Source organism: Gossypium hirsutum, chromosome A08, assembly GCF_007990345.1.
Source record: "Gossypium hirsutum isolate 1008001.06 chromosome A08, Gossypium_hirsutum_v2.1, whole genome shotgun sequence".
NCBI classification, from domain to species: domain Eukaryota; kingdom Viridiplantae; phylum Streptophyta; class Magnoliopsida; order Malvales; family Malvaceae; genus Gossypium; species Gossypium hirsutum.
The window spans coordinates 121,665,860-121,687,118 of NC_053431.1; the positions used below are offsets into that span (position 1 = coordinate 121,665,860).

General features: G+C 35.1%; 2 protein-coding genes and 1 long non-coding RNA gene across 3 annotated transcripts; 1 reads left to right on the forward strand and 2 right to left on the reverse strand.

Moving 5' to 3' along the window:
- Positions 1–2,256: 2,256 nt before the first annotated feature.
- LOC107893622 (uncharacterized) lies at positions 2,257–3,508 on the forward strand. Its single transcript, XR_001682891.2, has 2 exons — positions 2,257–2,561; positions 2,683–3,508. It is a non-coding gene; the product is annotated as an uncharacterized lncRNA (long non-coding RNA).
- A 3,296-nt stretch (positions 3,509–6,804) lies between these two features.
- Positions 6,805–9,292, reverse strand: LOC107893635 (laccase-13). Its single transcript, XM_016818678.2, has 6 exons — positions 9,130–9,292; positions 8,882–9,033; positions 8,535–8,779; positions 8,319–8,447; positions 7,264–8,217; positions 6,805–7,179 (listed from the first exon to the last, which is right to left on the reverse strand). The coding sequence occupies exons 1-6, from the start codon at positions 9,247–9,249 to the stop codon at positions 7,049–7,051; spliced, it is 1,731 nt and encodes a 576-aa protein (XP_016674167.2). The 5' UTR covers positions 9,250–9,292; the 3' UTR covers positions 6,805–7,048.
- An 8,661-nt stretch (positions 9,293–17,953) lies between these two features.
- On the reverse strand, positions 17,954–19,013 carry LOC107905191 (PRA1 family protein B3). Its single transcript, XM_016831782.2, has one exon. It carries the CDS (start codon positions 18,790–18,792, stop codon positions 18,163–18,165), a length of 630 nt encoding a protein of 209 aa, XP_016687271.1. The 5' UTR covers positions 18,793–19,013; the 3' UTR covers positions 17,954–18,162.
- Between the last annotated feature and the right edge of the window lie 2,246 nt (positions 19,014–21,259).

Below are 21,259 nucleotides of genomic sequence, written 5' to 3' on the forward strand. Positions count from 1 at the left end.
TGCTTCTTTCTTCTTCTTTTTTGCTGCTTTTTTTTGCTTTGGTTTTTTTTTGGGCTTGTTTCTTTTTTTTTCTTGGGCTGCTGGGTCGGATCGGGTCGTAGGTGGGTCGGGTCGGGTTGACCCGACTGTTATAATATTTTTTATTATTTCTTTTCTTTTTCTTTTTTCTTTCTTTCTTCTTCCTCTTTTCTTCTTCCTTCTTCTTCCTTCTTCTTCTTCAAAGTCTAGCCTCCACCACCGCTTGCGCCGCCGCTACCTCCTCCGACGCCGATACTCTTTCTTTTCTTCTCCTCTTTCTCTTTTCCTTCCTTTTTCTTTTTTTCGAAACTTTCTTCTCTTTTTTTTTTATTCGTGGGGGTCCTCTGATTTTTGAAGTTTAAACTCCTTTTTATAGTTGGTTTTGCTTCTTTTTTGCAGGTAGCAAGTGGGGAAGGAGCAGCCACCCATGTTTGTGGCCTGAAAATCTGGGAAGTGGGTGCCCCAAATCACGTAACCTGTCTGAAGGACCAAATCACAAATGCAGCAAAACTTCTGGGGCTAAACGTAATTTTTAGAAAATTTAGGATTAAAATGAAATTTAATGAAAGTTTAGGAGTCTAAGTGAAATTTAAAGAAAGTTTAAGGGTCAAAATGAAATTTAGGAAAAGTTTAGGGGTTAAAATGTAATTTTTATTTTTAAAATTTTTTTTTTGAAATTTTGAAAATTAACACAAATTCTAGTCGGACAAAAATTTAGTGCTTACATGGGCTACTTGCAAATGAAACAACAAAATCATTTATTTGGTTGTTCAAGACATTGCTTGATTGTATGTCAGGTTCTTATCCTTCTGCCATCATGACTGATCAATGCAAAGCGATTGAAAATGCAATTATTGAAGTTTTTCCTAAATCATATCACAGGCTTTAAGCTTCCTCAAAATTTGAGTGGACATCATCAATTTGAGTCAATTAAATTGGCACTAGAGGCAACGATGAAAATTCTTGGATATGAGATGCTTCAAATTTATGGCCTCGGTGGAAGCCAATGGCTCTAATCATTGTATGAATTGCCACAAAAGTAGGTGCCTGCATACTTAAAAAGGCATATTTTTTGCTGGTATGTCCACTACCCAGAGAAGTGAGAGCATGAATGCATTTTTTTTTATGGTTATCTGCATAGACAAACAACTTTGACTGATTTTGTTAGTAAATACGAGTTTGCACTACAGAATAAGCATAAACAAGAGGCAAGAGCTAGCAGATTTTGATTCTAGACATGCAGAACCAGTGATAAAAACGAGATCGATGCTGCTATGAGAATCAAATGTCTAAATTATACACAGTTGCTATTCAAGAAATTCCACGTAAAAGTGGAGGAAATGTTTTCATGCTTTAATACAAGAGAAGTGTGCAGTAATGGATCCATCAATACTTTTTTGGTGAAAGCACAGTGATGGAGTGACATGTAATATGTTTTTTTTTTTTGTAAAAGTAGCCGAATTTGAAGTTTTTTATAATTGTGTTAAAACAGAAGTGCATTGCATATGTAATATGTTCAATTTCAAAGGCTATTTGTGTAGGCATGCATTATCAGTTCTTCATGTTGAAATACCGAATCAATATATTTTGTCACGTTGGATAAAGGATTTCAAGCGTGTAACTTGTCTCTCGAATGTTATGAATTTGGACAATCCTACAGAACAGTATGATTATTTATACAAGCAGGCTCTTCAAGTTATTGAAGAAGGCTTTTGTCTGAAAAACACTTTGAGGCGTCGTCACATGCACTAAATTAAAAGATCACTTGATAAAGTTTAGCTTGTGTTAAGGTAATGATTATATTTTAAAAGCTTTACGTCTATTTTGCATTGCGTAATGTTGAATTTTTAATTCTAACAATGGATTAATAATTTTGTCTATTTATGAGGAATTTTTCAACTGTATTTATTTTAAAAGTTGTAAAGAAATTTCTATCTAATAATTTGAATTGTATTTTGAGTTTGGATTAATCCAAAATGAAATTAAAGTGATATTATATTATTTCATATGAAATTAAAGTATTATTATATAAAATTTGAATTATATTTTCACGTGTTTATTTTTATGTCTTTCCCATAAAATTTTAATTAATAATTTCAAATTTAATTATAGTTTTCATTAGATGAATAATATGCATACTCATAATATAAACAATTATACGTAGAAGTACGGAGCGTGAGGGAATAGTTCTCCAATTAGGCGTTGAATGAGAGTGGCTCTCTCCCTTATATAAATACGTGCTGCCAACCCCATCTTCTTTCCTTCCTTATCATGTGAGAGCTTTGAGGTATCTATATCACGGTCTCTAGAGACGTATTGACAAGTGGTGGTAGCTTTACCCAGCTCTTCTTTGGACGTTACAAACCGAGTATGGGAGAATCTGTAAAGCTCAGGAGGGATAGCGCCTAAGCTATTTCTTTCTTTCTTTCTTTCTTTCTTTTTTGCAGAAATATCATCTGCGGCGCTATCTATCCTGAGTTTCATGGGTTCTTCCTGCTATATGTAAATATATGGTGTAGTAGCTTCAAGAATGATCAAAGTTGGTATGTATGTCTGTATGTATGTATGTATCTCCTTATTCTGGATTCTATTATGCCATATCTTGGGTTCTGCATAGATTATAACTCTCTGACTCTTTCTTTTATTTTCTTTTGAATAAGAAAGGATGTGACTATGTGAGTGATCTTTGGAGGTATCTCATCTGCAAAGTCCGAAGCAGATAATTACTTTTTTTGTTCTAGATTTATCCTCGTTTCTCTAAGAAATTGTTGTGAGAGATAAAGGATTTTTGCTTTATTCAAAAGGCTGCCTCTTGTTTTCTTTTTAACAGCATCTGGAGGGTTTGTACCATACTGCTATGTCTTGTTTCTAGTTACATCATCAAGTCTTTATAAAAAGGACAAAAATCATCTCAAACCAAACCCAACACATAAGAGTTTTTGGGACATGAATATCCGAATATGCATTATATCAAGATGTATATGTTTTAGAAAAATAATTACTATTGGTATATATCTAGATATTTACAAAGCAGCAATCATGCATGCATGTCTGTTAAATAAATAATCATGGGCAGATAATTAGTAAAAGTGTGTCGTTGTCCAGTCTTCATCTTCGTCCTCGTCCTTACCCTATCCACTTATTGCTTTGATTATTTTTATTTGCCATTAACCAAGTTTTTTCATGGACAACAGACAGGAGCAGTGATTGAGCTGGGGTTTTCTTACCAATATTCAAACCAAAACTGTGTTTTGTGACAGATGTTGGTGGCTAGGGTTTTATAATTTGAGTTAAATGGCTTACAGGCTTTTAGTTTCAGTGGACGTTGACTCCTTTCACACTTCGTCCACACCACGGACTCGTCGCTTTCTTTACTGTTTCAAAACATCAAATCTCACTCTAACTAAAGCAAATGTGATGCAATTAATAATTATAAATTGCAGTTTTCATGCAAATGCATATAATATAAATAATCAGTAATTTTCTTTTATATATTATTTTATATGGTGTGTATTATATATGATGGTGAGGTTCCATTTTTTTATGAATTTAATTAATTAATGTACATATCCGGTTTCTTTTGAGATTTAATAGTTAGCCAAGTGCAGGGTTGGGCTGAATTCTATTTTGAGTTGAGTGCCATTGTTAGGCAATTTGATCCCAGTTAGGGATACTGGGTGCAACTGTATTGAATCAACCAACGGGATCATCTTTATACTCTTTCTCCAGTAAAAGCATTGCCAAGACATTTTATTTTAAAAATGACTAAATAAATATTTATTCAAGTTAATCATTTTTATTAAAGAATTTATCCTTTTTTACTTAGTAGCGAAGTTAGAAATATTTATAAGGGAGGCCGAGATATTTATATAAAGTAAATATATTCAAAGTAGGTGTAATCTATATTTTGAACAAGGTATTTTTAAATTGGAGTTAATCTTGATCACCCAAATTAACATTTAAAAAACAAGATATATTAAATGTTTAATTTGTATTATATATTACAATTATTTAAGTTTATTTTTATTAAACTAATATTTAAATACTATTTCAAATTTAGATATTGCAATTATTTAACATTATTTTTATCAAATTAATATCTAAATACTACTTTGTATTAATTTATCAAAATAAAATAAATATTATCAAAATAATATAAAAAATTATAAATTATATAAAAAAATCAAGCTAAAAAACGTTTGAGGGGCCAAACACAAATTGTCAAAATAAAAGTTTAAAAATTTTTAAGGGATTTAAAGGGTTAGCCAGCCACTAAATTCTTCTTTGTTTCTATTGATAAAAATGAACAAAACTGACAGAATATTAGATAATTATATATATATTGTATATACCTTAGGTTAATGTGCATAGATTAATTTATCTATTTTTTTAAAAAGAACTTTCATAAACATTTACTCTCTCACCATATATGTTTGAATGTCAAATCCGTCAACTACGATATTCATTTTAAAAATAGCATATAGAAGCAGGGCATAGAAATAAAGAAGTGGATATATGGTGGTAGTAATATTTGAAAGGGTAGAGAGTTAAGATTAAAGATGGGGTGGAGGTAGGTTTAAAAGTATAGTAGGGCCGGAGAACGTGGCAGTGTCAGAGGCAGGACTTGAATATCCTTGCCTTAACACTGGACCAACCTACCTCATATATACATCAAGAAGATGGTTAATAATTTCGAGGGGCTATGCAACTATAGGGATGAATTTAATGTCCCGTTTATTTCACTCTCTGACCACCAACCACCACCACCACCTTACAGGAATATATGTCCACTTGCTTAGAATGATTTTGCCCCTTCAATTTAAATTAATACCTACACTATGATGACAACCGTTTGATATATCAAGCTACCACAAACTCAGGCCGGAGATGGGCTTTGCTCCATGTGTTAGGGAGGGCAATGGGCAGAGGCGAAGCCTCTAAGCAGCTGCGGACTTCGGCCCCAACAATTTTATATTTCATATATTAATTTAATTTAATTTAGTCTCTTAAAATTTTTTTTATATTTTGTTTATTATCTAATTTCACGTTTTATTGAAGCTAAAACTGCAAATTATTAAAGTTACAACTAATTAATTAACTCAATACTTTTAATATTACAAACATTAAATTTAATAACTTAATTCAAATCTAATTAATTAAGCCCAAACACAATTTTCACAAAGTGACATCCAAGGACACAAAACTTCAACTTTTGTCAAGCAAAGTTGAGATAAAAGTAAAGCAATAAGCAAAGTAAGAAGATAATTAGCACATAATATTTGTTAATGTAGTTTGGATTCACTAATCCAATTTTGTGAAGTCTTTCTTAGAGAATAACTTTATTTCACAATTTGTCTGGATTAACTATTTGCTAAAACCCAAACTATCCTTACACCAACGGGTAATTGCAATCCCAATATTAAATCCAAATTGTTACAAATCACTATCCCAAAATAGCTCACAATACAATCAATAAAACTCTCCAATAAATACTAAAAAGAGTATCACAAGAAATATAAAAAAAAAAAGCACAATAAATACTAAAAATTGTCTCTCAAGGACACAACATGTTGTCTATTTATAGGCTCCTTCAATTATTCATCGAGTTGATTTTGATAAGCATTTAAACTCTCATCTAAAAACTAGATTTATCACTTGAAACATCTTGAGTAATTATCCAATAACAATTTTCATAAACAAGCTCCTCAGCTCCAAATACTTTAAAAGATAAGGATAATGATAGAGATGGATATCCACACAAGTTCAAACTCATGTCCTCCCTCTCCAAGACAATCAATTCAAAGATAATGATCACCATACATTATAGCACGAAATTACCTCCTCATTTGCTGCTCCATAAGATTAAATCATAAGTCATATTATCAAAAAATCAAATATATCAACTTAAAAAATTTGATTACATCAAAATTATTATTTTATCTATTGTTCGAACATGAAGTAGAACAAGAAAAATAATCAAAGTTCCAACAATTATTTTTAAATCTTTCAAATGAATTATTTTCTTCAAATTAATTATCATACATATCAAGTTATAATAAGATGAATTATTATCAGTAATTGTCAATGACCATGCATGCATTTCTTCATCTTCAGCTTTGTACTAGTTTCACAAGTAGGTTATTTTTCATCTATTATCATTCAGTACAAATTTAATAAATATTTTCATGGATCAATCTTGCATATATAAATACTAATGATTTGTGTTGGTAAATAATAAACAATAGATTGGATCAAAACCCAACGAGTGGAGGCTTACATTTTTTTAGATGTTATAGTTCAACCATGTTAAGTCCTCTTAATTAGTTCACATAATAAGCATAATACCTTTCTAAGTGTAGGATAAAATGATAAGATACATTATATTTGTAGGGAATAATACACATTTAAACTTTATAAATGACATTATTGATAGAGAAAGTTAAGAAAGACCTTAAAATAAACATGATACTCAAGAAAAGAGTTAAATTTGATATTATTTCATTTAACCAATGGAATTAAGACAATTTTATTACTTCTAGTGCTAATTTTTTGGGTCTTCTGTATCAACTAATATTTGTTACTTTAACGTAGTTGGGCATTATCTAATATGTTATCGGCCCATAGAATTTTGTGGTTTTAAAAAGCTATATATAGCTTCTTCTCCAATAAAATTTAGTTCCATCATATTGTTTTCATTGTTAATGAGCGTAGGAGGTTTGAGATGAGCTCTTATTTATTAACTAGTGAATTAAATGGAGATCGAGTTGTACGGATGGATTTTATGTATAAAATGAAGAAACTTGGTTTGTTTACAAATATAATAATCTGATATCCCCTTGTGTAATCTTAGAAGTACTACATAGATCATATCAAATCATTTGCTTAATTGTGGAATTCAGGACGTATAACATTCATATAAACACAAGCTATAAATCATTCAAACCAACTGCAGGTAATATATTCAAAGGAAATGAGCATGCAGCCAGAAACTAGTGGAACACTTCACACTAATAGATGTTTGATATTGGCTTTAACATTGGGGTAGATCGAGTGGTGGTGGCTGTACAGTCTGCAATTTTCCAACTCCGTTTTCAACTAGCAAAGCTGTTGCCAAGCCCCAAGGGAGATGGGTGTCTATATGGCAATGGAGCAGCCAGATTCCTGCTTTGGACAAGTTAGTAATTAACAGACATCAAAACATGGAAGCTGTTTAATTTGGAAAGAATTAAAGGACTTATATGTTACCTGGATTGTCGGCCACAAACCGGATGGCTACCCATCCACCAGGAGGTGTTCCAATGGTATTTCTCCTTGGTGGATCAACAAGGTTGAATTTGGCTGGATCATTTTTGGGATCAAAGTTACCAAAACCACTCCCAACAACATAGAAGTCGTATCCATGAATATGCATAGGATGATCCTCAACTGTGACAATACTTGTATCCTGGAACACAATTTGTACCTTGGACCCAAACTTTAGTTTAACGAGCTTTGTTCCCTTAACAGGTTGCCAGAGGCCTCTGCTTACATTGCCTGTATAATCAAATTGTATGGGAGGAACAGGTGGAAAGTCTGTGGTGAAAACACGAGGTTGACCTTGGTAGTAGGCCTGCATTAAGGAGGTACTTCTTGGGAACACAAAGGACACATTGTTGATACTGGCAGCAAAGCGAGTTCCGTTGGGGCCTTGGCATCGTGGGCTATTCGGATTTTTACAGTTGATTAGTCCTAACCCCACTGTGAAAAACAGGCTTTCATCAATCTCAATGGGAACTTTGACCTTGCAAGGACTCCTTAGCTGGGCAGTGAATGCAGTTGCAGTGGCGGTGTCGTTGAACCCGGGTAGCTGTGGGAAGATCGGTTTCAAAGATTTTCCTCCTTTTGCGGAGTAGTGAGCAGATTCATATTCAAGGATTGCTGTGGTGGTGGTATTGTCAAAGGCTGCATTGGCGGTGTTGTAGGCATGTGCTGCCATGTAGTAACGAGCTGGAGGCTGATCAGCAGTGAGAAGGACATCGGTTGTCTGACCAGGAGCAATCATGATGACATTTGTTGTGAAAGGTTTGGTGTAGCTAGCATCAACAGCAACAACAGTTAGTTTGTGATTGGCCACCCCGAAATACAGCTCCTGATTCAGTGCAGAGTTGATGATCCTCAGAAGAACCGTCTCACCCGCCTCCACTGGATACATGGCAGTTTCTGCATTTTTGTAATATCGATCAGGCTTTATGATATTAATACTTTTTATAATTGGCAAGGTGAGTGGTTGAAGTAGCTGAAGCTGAATGGTAAAAGCATACCTTTGCTAGAGCATCTATACAAGTCGCCTGGTTGACCATTAATTGTATATGCATCTGATACATTTGGAGCACCTCCAGTGAAAAGTGCTAGCTTTAGAACATCCATCGGATCCCTATCCCACCATTCTCCTGTTTATTATCATTATAATTCCTTTGAGTTATGATGCCATATAAACCGAAAACATAGCCCTGTGAGATATACAAATATGGGCATACCAAGAATAACAGGCATTTCTCTCTTGGGCATGGGGAAGGGGTATGGGGAACCCAACTTAGGATATATTATGAGAGCTCCATGCACTGTCGCTCTAAGCCATTTGCTATGAGCATGCCACCATAAAGTCCCCTCCTGGTTTTGGATGGTGAATTGGTATGTGTAAGACCTCCCTGGTTGGATAGGACACTGCGTCACATATTCGGGTCCATCTGCCCATGGATTTCGCAATTGTCGCACTCCATGCCTGATCAAAGCCAGAAGAAATACAAGTTACAAGCACCAGTACAGTAATGTTGTCTAGATTATAAATTGGTTTATGATATACAGTTTATTGTATAAAGATTACCAGTGGAGGGTGACATTGTATCTGGCCTTGTTTATAGCTTTAATGACCAGAGTATCGCCATCTCGCACTTCCAACGTTGGCCCTGGATATTGCCCATTTACTGTAATTGTACTGTGAGTTCTGCACAGCCTCTTCACTGGCTTTGCTTCAATCTGTTTAAAAGAAAATGTTTTAATAAAAAAGGAAAGAAGGTATGACACTGGAATAAGACAAGATTAACATGATGTTATAAACAAGTTATGACATACAACAAATTCATGGTAGTGAATGGCTGCACTTGCAAAGGATGCTAGGAAAGCAAAGATTAAAAGAATGCAAGAGAATAAGTAAAAGGTGCATGGTTTGGCACTGAGTATGTGAGGCTCCATTGCACTCAGGCTTTGGTTGATTTGTGATTGTGAGGTTGGACACAAAGGAAGAGCAGCGATTTTTATCCAAGGAAAAGTGGGGGGAAAATGACAATTTGTTTCGAAAAGAATAATGATTAGGCAAAATTAGGTTTAGGGTCAACATGTACGACATTAGTATTACTATAAATTAGTTAGTGTAACCATAAGGAGGATTTGGTGCACCCACTAGGCACTACCCGCATTCTTCTTTCAGTATTTAACAAAGGTACATTCTCTCCACCACACTTACTTCTCAAATGGATGGGGCAGTTGCAATATTTCCATCATTACTAACTCAATATCTTTCATTCTTGCATGTACTTTAGTGCCCATCAAGAGAACCAATGATTTTCATTCTTGCTTAAATGTTTATTTATTTATAAATGAAGTTTTTTTTTTAGTATTTAATGAAAAAAAAGGAAGAAGAAACACACATATTGCATAAATATTCCATACATGGGATAAAGTAAATGAAAATTTTGTTAAAATGCTATAAATTAAGGTGGCGAAAGGATTGATTTAGTTCACGCAAAATGCAGTAACTCATCTTCAAAATTTATAAAGCTTAACACAAAATTATTAAATGTTGATGTCCTCTAAGAAAGCTTTCAATTATACGTAGATTCATTTACATTCACACCCATTTCTCAATTCAATCCAATCAGTGAAACCAAAAATATATTGTGTGATAAGTTTTTGATGGAGAGAAAGAAATCAGATTCCACCATTCTTTCTTTTATTTTTAGTTATCATAATATTCGTTTTTTACTCTTCAGACTTCAAAATTAATTTGATAAAGCTTTTAGTCACATATGTTTCTTTCTTAGAGAAGATCAAAGATGCTGAGGAGGAAAATAAAGTGACTAAACAGGAAACGTTAAACATCCAACTTCCGTTGTTATTAAAATTGATTGTTCATTATTGGACGGGGCACACATAGGAACACAAACAGGGGCAGAGGATTTTTGTTCTGATGTATTGTGCTAATTTGGGAGCAACTTATGTTTTTGCCCGCCAATTCCGTTTTTCACTTCAGAATGAAGCATATTGAAGTTTAGCTGCAGCTTCCAAATGATGACTTGCAGGAAGTACATGAAGCCTTAGGACTTTCTTCAGCTTAGCAGCAGTTTTAAACTTTCTGTTTAGTCTTTGTTTTTTCTACCGAAACAAAATTAAAATAAAAAATAAATCTCCAAATTGCATATAATACTGAGACAAATATCAAAAAAATTAAGATAGTGTAAACATTGGATCAAAGAAACCTATCAATGCAGGAAACAGAAGTATTTTAAGTTTAAAAGGGTTTAGAGTTGGCCATTTACAAAATAAACTAGTATGGATAAAATTTTAAGTATTTATTTGGGTTGAACTAGATTTGGGTAAGCATAAAGTTTATTAATATCATACTTAGTAAACCTATCTAAAGGCCAAGTAGCTCATCCGACCTATTGGGTTGAGCTTGGGCAAGAATTTTCAGACTGATGTTAACATTTGAATCACTAATAAAATATAAAATTAAATATTATTTTCTCTATATTAAGATAAAAAGCCACTTAACCATGGATTACATGATAAAACATAAAATTCCGACATCAATCGATAAACCAAGAGAGCCGTACAACACCGTAGCCTAACAATAAAAGCACATAAGGAACAGAGCAGAAAGCATAGCAAAAACCATCATATCAGATCATAGCACCAGCCATTCGTCATTAGAAATCATATTGATGCACTGAATTGATCAACATCTCAACTGAAATAAAAGCATTCAGCAAAAGCAAGCATCAATGCTTACGACCTCCTTAAATCATAGCTTGAAAAACAATAACATTATTACTCCAAAATCATTAGCACTTGGGTACCATACCACATTCTGCTGTTTACAAACCCGCCCAAGCATCTGATAATCCAAGGCAAAATAAACATGAAGAAACCCTATCCTCAATGACATGCAACACATCTTTTCCTTAGCTTGCCCCTCTTTTCTTTCTTGATTTCACCATTGCAATCCTAGTTCTTTACTGAGAGCCCACTCTTCAGTTTCTTCCTTTTTGATACAGCATTTCTTCTGTTGTTAAAATATGTATTAGACAGTGATTAATGAGATTTTTTAAGAAATTTAAGAGAATTTTATTATTTTTTAGAAATTAAAAAGTATAATAAGAATTTTTAAAAATTTGAATTAGTTAATTAAAATTTTCTAAAATTTTCAAAAAAAAATAAAATTTTCCGAGTGTCCTTCGCCACTATAACGGTCTACCTCTGTAAACACTTATAAATACAACATTTTATTTTGGAGTAGGAGTGTGGAAGAGAGTTTTGACAGTTTTCTATTTTTCTTGTTGCTTAGACTTTAGTTTTTTTTTCTTTTTTGAATTATAATAACACATCAAAGTCTAAACAACCAATATGACTAACGCTACTTGAACTTAGGCCACACCTAGAGCGCTAAGCGCCCTTGACCATCAAGCCATCAGATGGGGTTCAAAATTTTTTTCCTTTTACTTTTGAGAGTAATTGTATCAAAGATTTACTTGTGGACTCAATCAACTTCTGAGTTAGATTATGGAAGAGAATTGTTCTTCAATCAAGCAATATTTCTTTTCACTTTTTCTTTAATGTTTTTTTTATATATTTTTTATGTTGATTTAAATTTCCCTATGAATTAATTGTTTTAAGTGGTGAAGAAATTGAAAGTTAATGGATTAATGATTGAAATGAGTTACAATTAGACAAATCTAAATTGTGATTAGATTAATTATTTAATTTGTTCTTCATAATTAATTTAGGTGACAATTAAATTAAAAAATATACTAGAAGGAGAGTGCAACAAGATGTCAGTTTAACATTAGTGAATTAAATAGATTGTTACCCAACTGACTAAAATATACAACAACTATAAGGTTACCTATAAGATATACAGTAACTAAGGTAGCGGGGTTATTGGAACCCACCCATTGTTTGAAAAGTCAAAAAGGGTGGGCACCGAAAGTAGAAAGTAAAATTGGTTGGCAAGTTGGGTTAAAAGTTGGCATGGGATAATTGCAATTTTGGTCCCTAATTGTATAGGGACATTGCAAGTTGATCCTTGAACCTCAACTATAAATAGGCCTAACCATTTCTTACTTTCTTCATCCCACACTTGCCATTCTCTACTTAAGGCAATTGTTCTCTCTCCCTATTTGTAAACTTTCACTTGTATTTTTGGAGTGAAATATATTTGGTAGTGCCCGAGGACGTAGGCAAAATTTGCTGAACCTCGTTAAAATTCTAGTGTTCTTTATTTTTGTTTTGCATATTTTGCAAGTGTCATTGTAGTGATTTATTGTGCTATTAAATTACGATAGAGGGATATTCTGGCTAGGAAAGATCTGGTATGTAAGCGATCCTCGTGATCCACCTCTCTTTCCTGGGAATTGAACTTAGTGTGATTTTTCAGTACAATAATTTTACTCTTTCACACGCTTCCGCGCAACAATTGGTACCAGAGCCAGGTTCGTACTTGGAGAATACGACCGTTTACGGTACTATTCACGTATACGGCACTATTTACGTATACGGCACTATTTACGTATACGGTACTGTTCACGTATACAGTAGTTGGGATTGAGGAGAAAAATGGCAGCAGCATCGTCATCAGCAAGGACTACTGTGACAAATGCAAAATTTGAAGTAGAGAAATTTGACGGTACCAATAATTTTGGTATGTGGCAGTGTGAGATCCTGGATGTCTTATGTCAGCAAGAGCTGGATATAGCCCTTGAAGAAAAACCTGACAAGATGGATGACAAGGAATGGGCCAAGATCAATAGACAGGCGTGTGGTACAATCCGCCTATGTTTGGCCAAAGAGCAGAAGTACTCCGTCATGAGGGAGACATCAGCAAAGAAGCTGTGGGATACATTAGAAGAAAAGTTTCTAACGAAAAGTCTTGAAAATAGGCTTTATATGAAAAAGAAACTTTTTCGGTTCACGTATGCACCCGGTATGTCGATGAATGACCATGTGAACTCATTCAATAAAATTTTAGCAGACTTGCTAAATTTGGATGAGAAATTTGAAGATGAAGACAAGGCATTATTGTTGTTGAATTCCCTTCCTGATGAATATGATCATCTTACCACCACATTGCTTCATGGGAAAGATTCAATCACATTTGATGCAGTCTGTAGTGCGTTGTATAGATCTGAGACTCGAAAGAAAGATAAAAGAGATCACAGAGATACAACTGCAGAAGTCTTAACAGTAAGAGGTCGTTCACACAGCAGCAAACCTGGTAGAAGGGGTAAGTCCAAAGGGAGACCCGCCAAAGATGAATGTGCCTTTTGTATTGAGAAAGGGCATTGGAAAAAGAATTGTCCTAAGTTACAAAAGGGCAAGTCTATTTCTAATGCATGTGTAGCGGAGCATGATGAGGAGTCAGACTTTAGCTTGGTTGGCATGGCAATGGCATGTCAAACGGATGAGTGGATATTGGATTCGGGATGTACTTACCATATGTGTCCTAATAAGGACTGGTTTTCTAGTCTTGAAGAACTAGAAGGTGGAGTTGTTTTTATGGGCAATGATAGTGCCTGTAAGACAATGGGTGTAGGTACAATCAAATTGAAGAACCATGACGGCTCAATCCAAGTTCTGACAGATGTTCGCTATGTACCCAGCTTGAAGAAAAATCTCATCTCATTAGGGGCCCTAGAATCTAAAGGGCTCACAATCACTTTGAGAGATGGATTACTAAAGGTAGTAGCTGGGGTATTGACGGTGATGAAAGGCACTAGAAGAAATAACTTGTACTATTTAAATGGAAGTACAGTTATTGGATCAACATCAACAGCTTCTGTGAAAGATGCAGATTCAGAGGCTACCAGGTTATGGCATAGGCGATTGGGACATGCTGGTGAAAAAGCTTTGCAGACTTTGGCGAAGCAAGGCTTGTTGAAAGGTGCAAATTCTTGCAAATTGGAATTCTGTGAACATTGTGTTCTGGGCAAGCAGACGAGGGTAAAATTTGGTTCAGCAATTCACAATACGAAAGGAATTCTGGACTATGTTCACAGTGATGTGTGGGGACCTACCAAAGTGGCTTCTTTGGGAGGTATGCACTATTTTGTCACTTTTCTTGATGATTATTCAAGAAAAGTATGGGTGTATCTAATGAAAAGAAAAAATGAAGTTTTGGATGCATTTCTGAAGTGGAAGAAGATGGTGGAGACTCAGACAGGTCGAAAGGTCAAACGACTTCGATCAGATAATGGTACTGAGTACAAAAATGATCCATTTCTACAAGTATGTCAAGATGAGGGCATTGTGCGACACTTCACTGTTCGAGATACACCACAGCAGAATGGGGTGGCAGAACGCATGAATCGGACTATACTGGAGAAAGTTCGATGTATGTTGTCCAATGCTGGATTGGGCAAGGAATTTTGGGCTGAGGCAGTTACATATGCGTGCCATCTAATTAACCGATTGCCATCAGCTGCAATAAATGGAAAAACTCCTATGGAGATGTGGACTGGTAAACCTGCTACTGATTATGATTCTTTACATGTTTTTGGTTCCACTGCATATTATCATGTAAAAGAATCTAAGTTAGACCCAAGAGCAAAGAAAGCATTATTCATGGGTATAACTAGTGGTGTAAAAGGATACCGTCTCTGGTGTCCTGATACAAGGAAGATTGTTTTCAGTAGAGATGTAACTTTTGATGAATCAACCATGATGAAGAACGAGGATTCACAAAAGGATGACAAAACCAGTAGTACTTTGCAGCAGGTGGAGTTTGAAAAGGTTAATGATGATCCAGCTAATATTGAAAGAACAAATGATGAAGAAGTTTCGACCCAAGAACTTCTACAGCAACAAGATTCAATTGCATATAGGAGGCCAAGAAGAGAGATTCGTAAGCCTGCTCGCTTTGACGATATGGTGGCCTATGCACTTCCAATTGCAGATGATGATGTTCCTTCCACTTACACAGAAGCAATAAGTAACTCTGATGGTGTAAAGTGGAAGCAAGCTATGAATGAAGAAATGCAGTCTCTTCATAAAAATAGGACTTGGGAGTTGGTGAGACTGCCCAAGGGAAAGAAGGCAATTGGATGCAAATGGGTATATGCAAAGAAGGAAGGATTTCCTGGTAAAAATGAAATTCGATACAAGGCTAGATTGGTAGCAAAGGGTTACGCTCAGAAAGAAGGAATAGACTACAATGAAGTGTTTTCTCCAGTTGTGAAGCATTCGTCTATTCGAATTTTGCTAGCCTTGGTTGCGCAATACGATCTTGAACTAGTTCAGCTTGATGTGAAGACAGCATTTTTACACGGTGATTTGGAAGAGGAAATCTATATGACTCAGCCTGATGGATTCAATGTTGCTGATAAAGAAAATTGGGTTTGCAAACTGACAAAGTCGCTTTATGGATTGAAACAATCTCCGAGGCAGTGGTACAAGCGATTTGATCAGTTCATGAAAGGACAAAGGTACACAAGAAGTAAATTTGATCATTGCGTATATTTTCAGAAGCTACAAGAAGGAACTTTCATATACTTGCTCTTATATGTTGATGATATGCTAATAGCATCTAAGAGCAAAGTTGAGATTGAGAGATTGAAGACTCAACTCAATCTCGAGTTTGAGATGAAAGATCTAGGTGAAGCTAAGAAGATTCTTGGCATGGAAATATGTAGAGATAGAGCTCATGGCAGAGTTAGCTTGTCTCAGAAGCAGTATTTGAAGAAAGTACTACAGCAGTTTGGCATGAACGAGCAGACCAAACCTGTAAGTACCCCGTTGGCTTCTCATTTCAAGCTTTCTGCACAACTATCTCCTTCGACGAATACAGAACGAGAATACATGTTGCAAGTTCCGTATTCTAATGCAGTGGGTAGCTTGATGTATGCAATGGTGTGTACAAGACCCGACATTTCACAGGCAGTTAGTATAGTGAGCAGGTATATGCATAATCCTGGAAAAGGACATTGGCAAGCTGTGAAATGGATTCTACGGTATATTCAGAAGACCGTGGATGTTGGATTACTGTTCAAGCAGGATAATACACTTGGTAAAGGTGTTATTGGGTACGTTGATTCTGACTATGCCGGTGATTTGGACAAGCGAAGATCAACCACCGGTTATGTGTTTACACTTGCTGGAGGACCAATAAGTTGGAAGTCTACACTACAGTCTACAGTTGCATTGTCAACCACAGAAGCCGAGTACATGGCTGTAACAGAGGCTGTAAAGGAGGCTATTTGGTTACAAGGTATGGCTAAAACCTTGGGGTTGGTTCAGGAGCATATTAACGTGTATTGTGATAGTCAAAGTGCTATTCATTTAGCAAAGAATCAAGTCTATCATGCACGTACAAAACATATCGACGTACGATTCCATTTTGTGCGGGAAATTATTGAAGAGGGGAAAATTTGTCTTCAGAAGATCAAGACTGCAAATAATCCCGCAGATATGATGACCAAGGTGGTAACAGCAACCAAGTTCGAACATTGTTTGAACTTGATTAATATCCTGCAAGTTTAACAGTTGAAGAAGGCACTATCAAGTATTGTTGTCAAAGGCAGAAAGAATTGTGTGAAGATAAGATTATCCTAATCAAATCTTCAAGGTGGAGATTATTGGAACCCACCCATTGTTTGAAAAGTCAAAAAGGGTGGGCACCGAAAGTAGAAAGTAAAATTGGTTGGCAAGTTGGGTTAAAAGTTGGCATGGGATAATTGCAATTTTGGTCCCTAATTGTATAGGGACATTGCAAGTTGATCCTTGAACCTCAACTATAAATAGGCCTAACCATTTCTTACTTTCTTCATCCCACACTTGCCATTCTCTTCTTAAGGCAATTGTTCTCTCTCCCTATTTGTAAACTTTCACTTGTATTTTTGGAGTGAAATATATTTGGTAGTGCCCGAGGACGTAGGCAAAATTTGCTGAACCTCGTTAAAATTCTAGTGTTCTTTATTTTTGTTTTGCATATTTTGCAAGTGTCATTGTAGTGATTTATTGTGCTATTAAATTACGATAGAGGGATATTCTGGCTAGGAAAGATCTGGTATGTAAGCGATCCTCGTGATCCACCTCTCTTTCCTGGGAATTGAACTTAGTGTGATTTTTCAGTACAATAATTTTACTCTTTCACACGCTTCCGCGCAACAGGGGTTAATTCTCATAAGCTATATACCAAGTTAGAAATTCTCTAACTGCATGTAAGGTATACGCTAACTTAAGATGCTAAAACTCTCGTATTTAAAGTTATTTTAGTATAATTTACATAGCATTTTAGAAGTTAATATTAGCATTTAGGTTAGTTATATTTTATTTGAATTTTGCTTGATTTTAGATGCTAACTGCATGTAAGGTATACGTTTTTATTATATTTTTTAATTTTTGGATTAATTATATTTTATTTGAATTTTGTTTGATTTTTATATCCTTAGACTTAACTAACTCGAGTTTATTTGTTATTTATCTTTTTATATTGTAGGTCTTAGATGAAGAATGAAAAACATGAATTATGAAACAAAAAGTGACGACAGAAAATCTCCTGCTTCACCGAAATTAATTTAGTATGATGGAATATATTCTTTAATTCAAAAATTTTAACAACAATCTTCTCATATTCCAATTCACATTTAGTTAATGATTCAGATCAATGTGGTAATGTAATTTTTAAAATTGCAATTAGGATTTAAACATGTCAACTCATAAATCAAGGAGCTTTATAAAAATGAAAATAAGATATTACAATGACAAGTTGTACGTTTATAGTTTGGTACAAACTTCATACAATTATGAATATAATGAATCCTGGGATTAGAAAAATAAAACAAAGGAGAATCCATGAATCAACCAATCAATCAATGAGCCCATGTATGAAAATGCTCAGACGCGCGAAACAATAACAGGGGCGGCGGCGTTGGCAGCAGCAGACGAGGCAGCCGCACTTACAAACGAGAACAACCCCAAACCAAAGGGCTCTTGTTCATCAAGAAATAGATCCTCCGACATCCTGAACGCACCGTGCGCACAAACAATAGCTATCCCCATCATGATCCCGGATATCAGAAGGGATCCCACGCTGGTAAAAAAGATCACCACAACCGTTAATACCACCAATATCGCTAGCTTTTCTATATCCGAGTACGCTCGGCCCCATATGACCAGCGGCATTTCCGAGGGGCGCAGTGCGTAGAGTAAAAGCCAAGCCGCTATGAGTGACAGCAGAATTATGAGAGAGAAAGGGTGGGTGATTAATGAGAATGCGAGTACAAGCGTGAGTATGGTGAGGTAGTTGGCTCGGAAGTAGGAGAAATTCTTGCGAAGTCGGGAGGTGGCATCGGAGAAGGAGGCTGGTTTAGCAAAGGCAGTACGGTCGATGAAGTCGGTCCAAGGACGGCAGTGAGAGAGAGCCAGGCGGAGAGAAGTGGAGAGGCGCGTGAGAAGAGTCTGGGCTGTGATAAGAGGTTTAGAATCGGCGTTGGGCTCCAACGTTGAGACTGAGACAGGGAGCATTGGAGCGGAATTTTGGGGATCAAAACTGAAACAAATCTGGAAAACGTTGTTGGGAGAGGAAAGCCTGGAAAGAAGAAAGTTGAAATGAGTGAGATATGGGAGGCCATGTGCTGTGTGCCTTAATGCATATGGAAGGTTTTCACTTTAAGTAAAACGAACTTTAAGTAAGATCACAGTCCACGTGACAATCTACTAGTAATTCTTACTGATCTAGATATTTTTTAAACAACAACAATGATAATTGCAATTGCAAGTAACCTGAGTCGTGCTGAAGAGCGGTGCCAATAGATTCAAGCATTGGTGAAGAGCATAGAAAGAAAAAAAAAACATTCAATATATTTACGGATTTAAGTTTTTTTTTATGTCTACGAGTTATTGTTTAGAGAAATAATTCATTATTTTAATATCTTATACAATAAGTAATTACAAGTACTAACATTCACCAGATTAACATCCTCATTTTCTAAGTTTTTAGAAGAGTTTTTTCCCTGAAAACTTTACAAAATGCACTCTAAAAAACAAGTTCGCACCCTTTTACCTCCACAAACCTTTCAATATATATAAGAGTTTAATGGTTGTTAAAATAAAACCAATTACAATAAATCTTCCAATCAAAACAGTAAGTTAATCAAATGAATAATATCTTCAATATGACCAGGATAAATTTTCAAATATTCAAGATATGTTATTAAGTTACCCGATCCAATACAATCTCCTTAAAATATAGAAGTCGGTTTGCTTGATCCAATTCAAACTAATCTTCAAGATATGTTCCTATAACAGGTTTAGATATCATAGAAGTACATAGTCAAAATATCACCAAATATATTGACCATTGATTTTGTTATCAAAAATTACCATTACCATATATGACAAGTGTCGAAACCACCCCTCGATTTAAAAATAATTTTAAATTAAAAAAAGGAGGAAAGTTGACTTTTGAAAAACAAAACATGGAGTCGCCACCGATCTTTTTGTTTTGGGTGTAATCGGATCACCTAAGGAATTGATTATTTTAATAAAACGTTCTCGATTTATTGAAACACGATTTTGGTCTTACGAAAATATGAGAAAATAGGTTCGGGAGTCGGTTACACATGAGGAAGGATTAGCACCCTCACTACGCCCAAGATTGGTACCAAATTGATTAAATACTGTCCTTAAGTCAAAGCTTAAAATGTTTTTGAAATGTGGTTCTTGTTAATAACGTTTAAATAACCAGAGTGAGTTACCAAAATCTTCTTGTTTCGACGTCCGAAAGTCTATAATTCGAAATTTACAAAAGGATGCCCAACTATTTGGTCCAATGAAAAACCGAAACCCAGCACAATAGGGCACGATTCCACGAATTTCCGAACATCGAACATTGCCTCACCTTAGAAAATACGAGTGAAATTCCAAAGGGATCTTCAATTGTTTTGAGCAAAAGAGAAAGCGCAACCCAGCACGATAGGGCTTGATTCTCAAATCGCCAAACATCGAATATCGACTTCATTTTGCAAGGTTTTTAATAAACATGAACGAAAACCTAAAGGAATATTCGATTATTTGAGCAAACGAGAATCACAACCCAGCACGATAGGGCATGATTCCCGAATTAACAAAAGCCAAATATTGCCTTCGTTTTAAGTAATTTTTAGAAGACATGAACGAAATCTTGAAGGGATACTCGATTATTTTGAGCAAACGCGAAATTGTAACCTAACACGTTAGGGCACGATTCCGTGAATTACTAAATATCGAATGTCGTCTTCGTTTGGAAGAATTTTAAAAGACATGAATGAAATTTCGAAGCGATATTCAATTATTTTGAGCAAACGCGAAATTGTAACCCAACACGTTAGGGCACGATTCCGCGAATTGCCAAACATCAAATCTTGTCTTCGTTTTGAAGAATTTTTAAAGGAATACTTATAAAACTAGCTTACAACGTATTATTTGGACTTGAAATAAGATGAAATTGATCATAAAAGTTCAGATTTTATAAAACCACATTTCAAAAATCAAGTGAAACGATGATATGGAAGCATATATGCATGAAATACAATCGATTAATGAACCCTAAATATAACTAACCTAAGGAACATAATCCGATTACAAATCACGCATGGGGAACAATTAATGTGGCAATAACGAATAAATAAAATGCAACGACGGCATACATGGCATAATAAAATTATTAGAGGCATAAAATAAAACGTAATCCAAAGAAGCAATATGGTATAAGATTATTGTAAAACAATGACAAGTGTCAAAACCCTATTTTATTTTGAAAAACAATGGGGATCGACTTTAAAAAACCGAGTGTGGAGTCGCCACCAATCTTTTGATTTAGGTGTGATTGGATCGCCTATTAAAATGCTTTATTTAATGAAAAAAATAAAGTAAATTTGGTTTAGTAAAAAAAAAGGGGTTCGGGAGTCGGTTACGTATGAGGAAGGGTTAGCACCCTCATTACGCCCAAAAA